General features: G+C 29.9%; 1 protein-coding gene across 4 annotated transcripts in view; it reads right to left on the bottom strand.

Moving 5' to 3' along the window:
• LOC148234077 (glutamate receptor 1-like) overlaps window positions 1-12,885 on the bottom strand; it is a 393,208-nt gene that overhangs the window by 39,662 nt on the left and 340,661 nt on the right. For all 4 annotated transcript variants that reach the window (XM_088187823.1, XM_088187822.1, XM_088187824.1 and 1 more), the window contains 2 exons: window positions 2,702-2,809; window positions 1,420-1,654 (listed from right to left, as the gene is read on the bottom strand). In XM_088187823.1, coding sequence (XP_088043949.1) covers window positions 1,420-1,654; window positions 2,702-2,809 — 343 coding nt within the window. The remainder of the gene's footprint in view (window positions 1-1,419; window positions 1,655-2,701; window positions 2,810-12,885) is intronic.

The raw sequence follows: 12,885 nt of genomic DNA, 5'->3' as shown, positions 1-12,885 counted from the left end.
TCCATTTAAGTACAATTTTATTTATTTATTAGATTTAAATGTAAATAATAAGAAATACATTAAAAAATATTAATAATATTATATGAATTATTAATAATAAAATATTTAAGGAATGTGTATATATATAATTATTTTAAAAGGTAATTTTATTATATATTATATGTTACAAACATTGATGAATTGCACTCATAAATAATTTTTCCGATATATTTATCGTCGAAATCTGTTTTTAAACAAGTTTTATGTATTTTGCAAATATTATATATGAGGTAAGCCCGAAATGAGTGTCGTTTTTTTATTTAAATATTAACAATCAACCGTACTTCGGTTGTTGATTTCTGAGTACGTATTTAGTTATATATGTGTTGATAAAAATCTGGACTTGAGATTCCGATTAACGAATGTAGAATTTTTACCAAGCAAATAATTTGTATAAAAATGTATGTTTAATGAGTTTTTTAAAAAAATGACATTTATTAAGTGGTAGGTGATTTATTAGATATCTGTAAACGTCAAAAATGTTTTAAAGCGAACGGAAAATCACGATAACAAGTGGGAGAACAGCAAAGATAGATGATGATGTTCTAGTTGCAGAAACAGAAGCAAATCATTAGCTGGCCGAGAGATTAAATCAGTCAGATTGAACAGTGCAGAGACACAGAAAGAAGATTGTGAAATAATTAAAAACATAGTAAGAATTGAATATCATTCTTTTGCATTTTGAAAATGCATGAACCTACTGTATCATATATGGCATGGTTGATTTCCAGCAACTCTTACATAATGTATTTTTAAATGACATTCGGACCCCCTTAATTTCATTAGTAATAAAAAATATATAAAATTAGTTTCAGGTCTAAATGGGTTAATAATTCGACCCAGAGGTGGGAGAAGGTTATACCTTGAGAAAGAAATTGTATTTTGAAATAATAAAATTAAACAAATTATTTAAGTGTTTTTTTATTTCATTAAAAAAACAATTTATTTCGGGATTAACTAATGGGAAATTTGGTTGATGTATTTGTTTTAACCACTCATTTTTAGTTAAATTAATAACTTTGTATTTATAAATTCATTAAAAAAATTGCGTTTTATTACAATGAAAAAAATATAAAATAATTTATATTTATTTTTTTAATTCCCTCATGTAAATCATTGACGGTATTTTCAATCTCAAAATAAAATATTTTTTAGTTTTATATTCAGAATACCTGTTACATTATATTATTTAAAAACAGTGTAAGCTAATGTTCTTAAAATAAAAGCGAGTTAAAATAGTACATAAGGACTGATATTGAAGCAAAGCCCGGACTTAAATATCAACGACAATTAGTCAGAATTTTATGTTCAAAGTGAATATAATTTTAAAACATTTTATACATTATTAGGATAAAAATAGTGTTATATGTGCATACTCACAATTGATTCCGAGCTTCTTGGAGATGAGGTCGGCCAGATCCTTGCAGTACCCTTCGAAGCGATCGTTGCCCTCCAGAGTCTCACCCGGGTCGGCCTTTCTCATCATGATGTAAGGCTCTTCGATTATTGTGGTCACAATGTAGGTCCGATTCTTTTCAATATCCGCCCTGGGCTTCAGCCGGACGTACTTTGCGGCCACCGCATTGAAGCCGCTCTCGTCCGTCCACTCAGCCACCTGCCGACCATTATTGTGTGCTCTATATTGCGAATATTTCAATAATAATTCTTTACACAGATCCGAAGGCGTCGGATCGACGATATTGAATTTAGTATTTCTTTTCGGGCGGTTTCATGAAAATGTATACGGCATGACTATCCAAAGTGAGTTTCGCTCGTTTCAAAAGAGATGGTATTTTTTAGCGTTGGAATAGAGTGCATATGTTTACATTTTTATGAGACAAGCTTCACGTATATAGAAAATTAGAGGTAGTTAGATAAAACGGTCATTTCATAATATTCATAAGTAATTTTTATTGTTATAATACATTTTGTTATGAATGATGTGATATTGTTGTATTCTAAATATATGGATTCCATTAAATGCAAATTGATTATTGAGAGATTCAACTTGCAGTATCTTAAAAATTGCATATGGGCTCGATTTAGGGTCCAAATCTGGAAAGAAATCGATTGGAGAATAAAGAATAGTGCCACTATAAGCAATAAATTGGGAGTGCTTGCAACCGATTACCGGACATTTTTAGCACTCTGAAAAATCTAGCGATGGCTTTACTCGCAATTTTACTTTCTATGTACTTTTATGAGACCTTCTTCTGTGTTAAATAATAATAATAAAGATACTGACTGATAAATGATGTGGACGAATCAATGCAAAACTTTTATATACAAAGTTATAAAAATAAGTGTCTACTGAAAAACTAGAAGCAATTCAACTGAATTGTTGTGTTATTTTGTTAAATTGTTAATGATTTTTTCTTAGAATTAAACATTTGTTGAATAACATAATCAAAATAAGAGCATGAAAAAAAGTTTATTTATTATGTTATGCAGTTTATATATTGAATTATGTTACTTATGTACTTTTTGAAATGATTAATTGAAATATTAAAATATTTCATCGAATCATAAATTTAGATAATATTAAAAATAAAACTAAAATATTCATTGATATTATAAGACCGATATATTTATTTATAAAATAATTTGTTTTTAAAGTATTATAATTAAATATGTGTGGTATTATTATTTAATATTTACTAACCTTGACCATGGCACTGTTGACAGTCATCTCCACCACTTGAAGTGTGTAGTTCTGCCTCCTGCCCTCGTCGTTGAACTTTACGTCTCCGGTTAGACCCTCAATCTCCACCTTTTTTATGAAGCACGATAAATAAAAAAACGTGGAACAACTTCTCAAATGTATATTTCACATTAAAAATAATTCGCAAGCATCTATGCAATGGCGCTTCAATTTTTTATCGCTTTTTTCTTCAAGACTTTGCACAGAACGCGCAAGGAGCTTAACGATAAAATATATTACTCTAATTATAATACTTAATTAAAAATATAATTTATGAATATACAGAACACGCAGCGCAATGTAAAATAAATATAATATATTAAATACAAATACGGTACATAATGGCTTATAATAAAATCCAACAACGAAGAAAGGCTTTACTGATAATGAAATTATATTTTGTGGACTTTGTAAAGATCGCTGTCACTTTTCGACGACGCGTTTTAAAATTAAATTATATTTATGGTATAACCGTTGTCGGTTTAAATTTGACAGATTCGTGGTTAAATATTGTCGCTCGGTATATTTATGTTGTATTAAAATATACTTTCCATGATAATTAACAAATTTCACTTGCATAATAGATAATTTCATTATAGTAATATATTCAAATCTGTGAACAGCACTTCTCGTATACGATTATAATCAAGTAATTTGGACATATACACATATTCATTTCGGCGTTTTAATTGTAGATATAATGCTACACGGGCGAGAAGTAATGAGGGGTGATAAGAAGCATCTTTATCTCTATATGAACTATTCGACCTATCCGCAGTATGTATGAAACCACATATAATTCATCAATTGGACCACACAAGCAAAAAAATACAATTGTTAAAATTGTTAAATTTTTTAACAAACGTGCCATTAGTCACATAGAAATAACATAGAACCTGTTCATAAAAAGAAAACAACTCAAATGAATAAGTTTAAAAGTTTATTAGTCATAAATGATATCTGCGCCGAAATACTTCAGTACAGCTCCAAAAACCCCAAAACAAATCACAAAAAAATTTACAAAGATGGAGAGAATATTGCTTAGAATTATATAAAGCAGACTTATTAAAATAATCAGATTTGAACCAGACATTTTACCAGCAAAGATTTATAAAGCTATTAAAAAAGTGAGGATGAACAAATCTCCACGTAGCGATGAAGTTTCAGCGGAAATGATAAATGAACTTGAAGACAAGGTATGTGACATATGGAACAAAAAAAAACGGTAAGACCGGATGTAGTTTATAATTATTCCCTGCACAAAAAAGTGCAAGAAATATATAAAAATTGTGCTTATATCTCACGCCAGAAAAATACTAATATCTGTAATAATAAGACATCGAAGCTTTGATGCATCAATTGAACAAAGCTACGCATTTTGATTGGATTACTGATATATTTAGACTATTCCAAAAAACCATGACAAACAAGCTAATCGAGTGATTTAAGACTGCATCAATTGCTTCTTTCTAAGCAAAAAAATGCAAGAGTTTAATATTGTTAAATATATTGCGATGGCCAATCCTTACTGTCATCGATGAGTTGGAACAACATCAATTTTGAAGGTTCTGAAGAGATTGCAGATGGATTTGCTAGGTATTTTCAAACCGTATACCATAATGATGGGTCACATTTAGATTTTAATTCTAATTACGATGAGACTCATCGTTCATGGTCATCTTTGTTATCAATCGAAACCTTTAGTTTGGTTGATATGGAATATGGATTTAGCAGACTAAAGTCCATTTTTACCGCGGGACCAGATTTTATTCCAGACTACATTGAAAGGATGCAAGTCTGGTATTTTACAGCCTCTAAAATTAATATTTAATTTAATTTTGAGATCCTCTTGTTTTCCAGAATTGTGGAAATGTTCAAAAGTCACTCCGATTCATTAAAAGGGTCCCAAATCTCAGATTGACAATTACAGGCCAATAGCTTTGATCTCATCACCTGCAAAATTATTTGAAATTGTTTTGCATAAATACATTTTTAATCATTGCAGGTGTATGCTTCTCGACCAACAACATGGTTTCCGTAAATCTCGATCCACTGTCACTAATCTAATGGTTTTGTCTAACTATGTTTCAAAATCATTGGATTCTGGTGTACAAGTGGACGTCGTATACACAGATTTTGAAAAAGCATTTGATAAAGTTAACCATGCTTTACTTGTAAAAAAGTTATCTAATTTCGGGTTTTCTGAAGATGTTATAAATCTATTCTCAAATTACTTGACCAATAGATATCAATTCGTCAAGTATAATAACTCCTTTTCAGAACGATTTAAGACCCCTACTGGAGTACCTCAAGGATCCAATTTGGGTCCATTGTTGTTTTTATTGTTCATTAATGACATAGAAACAGTAATAGAGCATTCAGATTTTTTATTATATGCAGATGACTTTATAATTTACGTGAAAATACATTCGATTTCTGATTCCCTCGACCCACAGGAGGATCTCAACTCTATATGGAAATGGGCTTGCTATAACCAATTGCCTTTCAGTGTAAAGAAATGTCACACAATTTCATTTTCAAGGTCATTAACGCCGGCAAAATATTCATACCATCTAGGCGGATATTTTCTGGAAAGGTTTTCTTCAACTAAGGATTTAGGAGTGACTTTCGAAGAACGTTGGAAATTTAGCCAGCACATTGCAGAGACTCGTAGCAAATCCTTAAAAATGCTCGGTTTTATCTTGAGAAATGCGCGTTACTTCAGGAATACTTTAGTATTGCGCACTCTTTATGATACTCTAGTCCGCAGCATACTAGAAACTAGCTCCATCATTTGGATCCCAGGCGTAATGAATCAATGTAATGAATTGAAGCTGGAAAAAGTACAACGTAAATTTCTTCGATATTTATACTTGAAGGAATACGGGTATTATCCGTTCTTGTTTCCCAGTGCTTTTATTTTGGGAGCCCTGGGATACGTTTCTTTGTCGACTCGCAGAAGTGTTTATGTAATTAAACACTTCTGGAAATTGCTCAAGGGCATCGTAGATAATCCTTCAGTGCTCGAGGAGCTTCAAATGTGGGCTCCTGAAGGTGGTTATAGTTCTCGGTCGCGTCCACTATTCTTGCCTGTTAAGTGTAGAACTGGAGCACTTGCCAACTCTTTACATATGGAGTTTTGGTTCAGTTCGTATGGGACAATGCACACCTGTTGAGGTGATTTGTGTCTGTTGTTTTGTCTTGTTTATATTTGTATGTATTATGATGTATTAGTACTTTTGACTATCGTGACGCATTAGATTTGCCTGTCAGGTCACGATGGTTATAATTTTAATAAATAAATAAATAAATATTATATTTTTGTTTAGTGAAAACAGATCACACACAGATGTGAGATGGTTAAGCCAAATCAAGTTTTTGCAAAGATATTGAGATTTGTTTGACAAGAACGTTCATTTCATTGTCTGGAATTTGAATTAAGCATAATACTCTTTGTTACTGGAGAGAATTGAAAGAAATTTTCGGACCATTGAGATACAATTTACTGCATTCTCGGCGTAGCATCTACTAAATAAAGCACATTTGAAAGCTTAACAAAAAAAAAACATTTTAATTATGCACCATAATATTTTTTTATTATATATTTTTTTAACGTTCAATTGTATAGTTATTACTTAATGGCAATCATGACGCATTGGGTAAACCTTTTAAGTAATGATAATAAATTTTCTGTAAAAAGATAAGAAAATCACAAATGCTTAGTGATATTATATAGAAATATTTATATAATAGATTAAATATTTAAATTGCTTTTATTTATTTATTTTATTTATAATAATATTAATTTTAAAATAAAATTTTAAATCCCATAAGAAAAAATGTCCAGGCGTTGTGGACATTGGAGCTACCAATAACAAAACAGATGTCCAATACATATGGACAAAGGACTCCAAAGGGTTAATGCATGGTGCCTTACAGTATGTTTTATTGTATAATGTATTAAAACATTACCACAGAAATTCAGCAAATTGATTCGAATATGGCTATTCATAGTTAAAATATCTAAGAAAGTGCTTTAGTAATAGTTTCTGCATTTTCCATATTTATTTACTAAGTCTTCCTAAAATCCTACAAATATCCAAGTTAAAACATTCGGTATGCATTTGAGCTGTGAAATGCTCTCTCCTCATTTTGCACCATCGCTACATGCCATCAAAGGGTTAATCCTCGATCCTCGAGGATCAAAAGTTAAACTGTCTCCCGCATTGCGGAGTTCCATGTAGGTTACGTCACTGTCCATTAACTGGGCACATATGTACACTGGGTGTGTGTGTGTATGTGTGTTTACACGAACACACAAGATCGATGCGTGTCCGATCCCGCCATTAATTTTGGGCAAAATCAAAATAAAGCCGGCCATTATGGCAGCCGGCTGCTCTAGTGACAATTACTAACGCGAAAATAAGCCATCAACCGAGTGTCTTCCCCGCGCGGCCCAGAGCCGAAATGACGAAGAATAATGGGTCAATTTTGTTTTGGAACGGGTGGGGGCATACGTCAGTGGTGGGAGGTGGCGAGTCCGCGGGCGGAATGACAAAATTGTGTACAAACTGTGGAACGATTAAATTTGCATAATTTAATAAAAACGTTGTTGCCCTTTTTCGGCACTGCTCCTGCTGCCGCTGCCTTTCAGCAGTGTGTGTATGTGTGTTAGTTAGCTTTTTGTTAAAAAATCGTGGGAGTGCTCGGTGAAATTAAATATGTATAAACGTTGCATACGAGGGTCGTCCCATATTTCATAGATATATAAATAAACTTCAATTTGATATTTCAATTGATCATAACGCTGTACAATTGTTTCATTCAAAGTTTCCAATTCTCTGATATAAAAAATGGGCTTTGTAAAATAAAACCATCTGCTCCAACGAGTCATTTTTATTATTTCCTTATAGAATTCTGTATTACCAGATATAATAAAATGCATCAAAGTGACTCCCATTCATTTCCAAACCACTAATAAAAATGAGCTGAACCGAAATTCTCACGCAAAAATAGAAATAAAATCCCATTAGAAATAATTCATAGATTATTTTATTATTATAATTCACCCATAGGTGACTTAAAATCGTAAAAACACTACAATAATGAAGCAAAAATCATTAAAATAGAAAAACTACGATATTACGATATAGTATTGCCCAAAATAAACTATTTAATAGTTTGAATTTCTCGAGCAAGATCGCGTACTAGAGGATCACTTCTTTAATTCTTAGATTGCAATTTGCATGTATTTTAATAAATAAAATATGAAAATCCACTACAAGAGATTTATCTTCTCGTTGACTGACCTCAGTCAGCTGATCCAGTCTCTACTAATTGAACCTCAACTTAGATAGCTGATCAAGTTAGCTCATTAATTTGCACCACCAACGAGTTGAGGATGTATTAATCATCTATTTATAATAAATATTTGTAATGACTGGATGTATGTGATTGATAAACAGGAGTAAGAGCAGCAGATTCAAATCGTTGCCATAAAAGTAACGATGATTTTTCTCATAATATATTAATTAAGCATATTTATGGTTATTAAATTTTGCTCAAGCTTGACTATCGGTAGACTTTTTTTATCACAAAGCAATCTGCGTTGAGAGCACGTTTGTTATTATACCTCAAGGACGCACATATCAAGTAAAGGATGTTATTTTTGAAAAGTGTATGAAGCGGAATAATGGCGAAGTGGAAGTCGAAAATATTATAGGAACATGGCTTTCGAGCTTATATAAACTTGAACATAATATGACGCTCTGTTATTATTTGAGTATCATGAGTATTGTTGAAACTATTATCTATTTACATTATATAGTAATTAATGAGCAATAATGATGTTATATAAATTGGCTTCATTCACATAGCAAGTAGCGTAAGAAAAAAATGTTCTAGTATAGAGGTTAATTTCTAAATGCAAGATTCGTTAAATGGTTTGCTTGTTCTGAAAAGCGAAAGAAATTTAGTTTGTATATATTTATTACAATGCACAAGAAAATTGGTGTCAAGTACGAGAAGCATGAAGAAGTGACATTAATAGTGAAGAATTAAGTAGATTGACCTCTGTTAGAATTGATGATCTCATTCAGCAAATTGAAGGGAAAATATATATTGATAGACGTTAAACGATTGATGAACTTCGTGAAATATAATATGAAATGCTCAGAACTATTTTATAACTTATACAATACAACTAAAGATTATTCTAACGGTAACAAAAATAATATAAAAGATTTTTCAGGACTTTTTTTAATTATGCTCCAATATAAATAAAACCATCCTTAATACTATAGTCGCTTTTTAATTGGCCTAATTAGTCAATGTGTTTTTTTCTAATAAAATATTTTACTTTCTGTGTATATTTATTAAATAAGGAGTTTGGTCATGTCATCTTGTTTACTAGTGTTCTACAATCCGTATAAGTTTATGTTTTCTTATCACAAACCCCAAATTTGTTTTTTTTAATATATTTGTAAATGATATGATACACTGAAATTATTCTGAGAAAATTTGTACTACGGTTACGTATACGTAATTAAATCACAATATACATAATAAGATAACTATTATGTCATATTGCTGTACATATTATATTATATAATATGTATATATATGAAGCATTATCACATTAATTAAATTATCATTAGGCAGCAATATTAATAATTATGTGCATCAATTAAAGCAGTGGAGTATTATACTCACAGTAAATGCGATACATCTGTATACAAGTATATTGATCAATGGAATAAGTTTCTGTTTCAATTAGGATGGAAATTAATTGATTTTTCTTAGTTTTATAGTTTCTGATAAATAAATTAATTCAATACATATGTTATGATACAGTCCGATATATCATAATTCGCTAGATTAATATCGATGTTGATTAAATAAGACTTTATAGGTTTTTAAATAATATTTAAATACATCATAATTCTATGATTCAATGAACACCTTTAAAAGATGTGTAATGATGCAAACTGATATTTAATTGCGTAATAAATGTTAAAATTATTTTTCTTTCTCTGACCTCTTTTCAAACGACTGTTAAATTTTGTTATTTCAACTCAAACGCCGTCATTATCGAGATTCTCGTTTGCACTGTAAATATTTATCTTTGGGATAGAGACGCAAAATTCTTTGATCTGAAAGTGACGAGTCAAATATATAAAATGTATTTTTTAGGTATACTTGTTGCTCATTCAATTTCCAGCTCTCTTGCTTGCAAAATTTAAGAGAGTTATTGCATTCGTTGGAATTTTGGCATAATTTAATTTAGAAGCAAATGTATTCGGCATCACGCCGGTATTGAGATTTATTAGTTTTCACTGTGTTGTATCATGTGTCCGTGATTATATAGTTCAAAACAATATATTTTTACAAATATATGATTTTTAGATAAAGCGTCTTTGTAATGGTGTAGCAGTACAATTAATTAAACACATTAAATATAAAATAAACTCACTGCTGAGGATCGTGACAACTCTGACCTCGTGAAGGGGATATGTTTTCCATATATGTAAAACTTTATCGAGATCCATTATGAGGTTTCCTGACCTGACAGTAATTTTATCGTTTTAAATAGATCTTCTGTTTGATTTGTATCTGCATTTACTTCAACTTCGGCATTTTATATGAAAATGTGAACTTTTTTCTTACTTTTTTTTGGTTATTATACCCAATTGTTTGAGTTGTTTTCTTTTTTGTTCAGTTTTCATATTTTATAAGTGATCCAATTTTTTCGATAATCTCTCTGTAGCTGATGACTGTTTTTTGCTTCCTCAATTATATTTTCCCATCTTTTTCTAAGATGTGTTTTGTGTTTTCTTCTGAGTTTATTTTAAACTGAGACACTATATATTTATAATAAATTTGCCAAACTCTTTTATTTCTCGCGGAAAAATTGAAGTAAATTATTTTTGGTTTAATTAATTTTTTGAGATTAAACTTCTTGTTTGCGACAAGTTGATTGTGGTCCAAGCCAAAATCTGCACCAAAATATTTTTTTTTCTCATTTATTATAGATGTTTTTGGTCTTTTATTAAATATTATATAAACTCTGATTTTGAACCAGAAAAATCAGAAAAAATGGTAAAATTTTGCTTTAGATTCAAATCTCAAATTTTCAAAAAAAATCTGTTGTGTTAAATGATATTTCATTATTTTTTAACGACTCAATTATATTATGGTACAAAAAATATATTTCACTCAATTTAATCTAAGTTATGGACTCCAGATTATATTTATACAATTTTAAAGTAGAAAACATAACATTTAAGGTTTGGTTTGGCAATTAGACACAGCCGCTGCAGTAGTATTTTTATTGAAATATTGAAGTTGATACATGGTGTTTATAAATGTTGAATGGGGCGCGGGCCCGCAACCGCGGCGTGCTGGCCGGAGGTTGCCAGTCGAGAGAGTGCCGCCATGTTTTGGCCATAATAAACCCGAGTAAATACATACAAAGGTATTGTGGATTGAGACATACCTAAGATTTATAATTTCATTGAGAAACATGAATTTTTGCCACAAAAATAAGTTGACTATCTATAAAGAGATCTTTAGATACCGTTAAAATATTTAAAAAAGTTCTGAATTATATAGTATTAATAATTTTTGTACATAAGCAGTTTTGTGCTACTTTTGTGCCTAAACTTATAAACATATTCTTGCTCAAAATTGTACTATATAAGCATAGTTTTTATGATTTTTTCATTTTTTAATGTAACATGAGTAATCATTGAGATATATTAACCCTTTGAGCGGTATGGCCATACATGTGCGGTGATCAATATTTCACTGTTTTTAGATACACCAGATAGTTAAATATTTACATATATAACTGAAGAAATAACATTGCAATAATAAAGCATTTTTTAATTTGTTTTAATTATAAATTAATTATATTGAAAATAATATCAATAAATTAAAAAGTACGAAATATATGAATATAACAAAAAGTACTTGAAAATAATTTTATAAAAAATATTGGAAGGCTCTGAATTATAAAAATTATGTAAAATTAATAAACGAAATATAATGTTAGAAAAGTATTAAAATAAATTATTAAAACACAGTAATACAAAAAAAGTAGTAAAAAAAATCAAAGCAATAAAACGTTAAGAATCACTGATTTTTTATAATTTATTTTAAATTCAAGATAAAATAAATAACAACAGAAATAATTATAAAAAAATATGTAAAATTAACTTATAGTTGTATACTAACAAATTAACAAATGTGTAAAAATATTACAAATTAATTTACTGAATCAAAAAATCACTTCAATTTATTTATTTTTATTTTTTATTTTTTAAAATATAATTTTGTTCTAAAGAAATAACTTTTCAACCTCAGTCATTTTTTTGAATTGCATTAGCAAAAAAATGATATAATTAAAATTTAAAATATTTCGATAGCCCCTTTTCACATCATCTGTAATTTGAATTTTTTCCGTCATTGAAGTGTTACATTGTTTGCAATAAATGTTAGTTGAAAAGAGCAAGGTCCGGAGAATAAAGTGGATGAAAGAAAAACTTTCAGCCAAGTTGCTCAATATTATCGAGAGTCAATTTCGTCACACTGATACATATTATTGTGTTGTATTTATTCTATTCAAGTAAAACTATTCAACTTCTCTTGACAAGTATAGGTCTTTTTTTACTAAATCATGCAAACAATCCAGATAATCACAATTTAAGTTGACCGTTATTGTAATGGTCTAATCAGATTTAAGACTTTCGTAATGCACAATTTGCCGCACATCATAGTACACGCCTACATCCAGAACTATTCTTGATATTGTTATTTCCTGTACGATTTTTTTACATTTACGGATATTTAATGAATCGATAACGAAGTTGCTGATTATTTTTTTGAAATTCATGTGACATGCAAAATTATATCAATTGTTCACTTGGTAAAAATGTTAGAGGGCATTTTTTTTAAATATCGGAATGTGAAGTTTATATATGCGCTAACATTCAAAGTCCAGATTACTGTTACTTTTCTCCGCATAGTCCAAGACGTAGTGGTCTACTAAAATATGAGCAATTGATGAATGGATTTTCACATCGCATATCATGCATGTATTTTCCCACATGTGTGCACGTACCCTTGTACCATGTAAAGGGTACTCT

This window comes from Plectrocnemia conspersa, unplaced genomic scaffold (genome assembly GCF_051122295.1).
Source record: "Plectrocnemia conspersa isolate PC_06_02 unplaced genomic scaffold, ASM5112229v1 ptg000006l, whole genome shotgun sequence".
NCBI classification, from domain to species: Eukaryota; Metazoa; Arthropoda; class Insecta; order Trichoptera; family Polycentropodidae; genus Plectrocnemia; species Plectrocnemia conspersa.
Note: the sequence above shows the minus strand (reverse complement) of the source record. Positions and strands in the feature narration are given on the sequence as shown.